General features: G+C 42.6%; 1 protein-coding gene across 1 annotated transcript in view; it reads right to left on the bottom strand.

Annotated features, from left to right (window-relative positions):
* Nucleotides 1-1,028, bottom strand: part of LOC106900798 (small ubiquitin-related modifier 3) — a 20,859-nt gene continuing 19,831 nt past the window's right edge. Inside the window, exon 4 of the mRNA XM_014962945.1 lies at nt 1-750. Coding sequence (XP_014818431.1) covers nt 688-750 — 63 coding nt within the window. The 3' untranslated portion in view covers nt 1-687. The remainder of the gene's footprint in view (nt 751-1,028) is intronic.

Here is a 1,028-nt window from a genome sequence, read left to right as displayed (position 1 = left end):
TTCTGCATTAAAAAAGTATATTTCTGACGACTTCATCATAGTATGACAAAGCACACGTAAATCTGCAATATTTTAAACTCCAACACTCTACTAAAGCGCTGTATCTGCATGTACCAGCCTTGTGCCACAGGCTCGACGCTTCCCCAAGTAACTGTGTTTGCAAAACACGCTAAAAACTTCACATCGGCGCCTCTGTTCCTTCCCGTAGGCAGATCTTAAAAGGAAAACTTTTATGCTCACTATCGGCATGAAAATATACTGAATTATTTACACGATCAGAATTAAACAGAGGGGCAAGACTGACAAGAGCCAGGAATGAACGCTCCATGTCTTAACACACGGATGAATGTTTAGGCCACAGGTTTAAAAGAAAAAAATAAAGAAAAAAAAAAAAGGGGTTGGGGGGAAGAAGATAACAGCAGACAGACAACACATATTACTTAATCTGAACTTAAATCAAATCGGCCCAATTTAAGATATAGATTAATCCCTGCAGATACTGTTTTGACTTGCACACGCAGTACGTCAAAGACAACAAGCGATTTTGGTAAATGTCCTCTAAAGTTTAGAAGAATCCCATGTGATTGGCATGTTCATTTGTTTACTATTTAATAGCAAATCCAAAGACAGATGAGAGAGTGAGGTGTGGTGAGGATCCTTAAGCTCCTCTTCTCAGGACGGCACGTCTTAGCACACTCCACCCGTCTGCTGTTGGAACACATCAATAGTGTCTTCATCTTCCATCTCCAGCTGTTAAGAGTCACAGAAATGGGAAAGACAAGATTTTAAATACACAACCTCAGCGTCAGCAGCACTCAGCTCTCTACCCCTAACTGGCATCAATATTAGAGCACTTGAGGTGTATTTTTAATTAATTAATGCATGATCAGTCACTCCAAAGCAGGCACTCCATCATCTCTCCAATCAGAGCATCCCCAGCACCGAGATGGGTTTCAGAGGCACATTTATCACCCAGACCAAAGGCAGGGGTTCAGCCCCTTCTACAACACCCCCCCCCCCCCCCCCCC

This window comes from Calidris pugnax, unplaced genomic scaffold (genome assembly GCF_001431845.1).
Source record: "Calidris pugnax isolate Ruff unplaced genomic scaffold, ASM143184v1 scaffold1156, whole genome shotgun sequence".
NCBI classification, from domain to species: Eukaryota; Metazoa; Chordata; class Aves; order Charadriiformes; family Scolopacidae; genus Calidris; species Calidris pugnax.
This window is presented reverse-complemented; position numbering and strand designations above follow the sequence as displayed.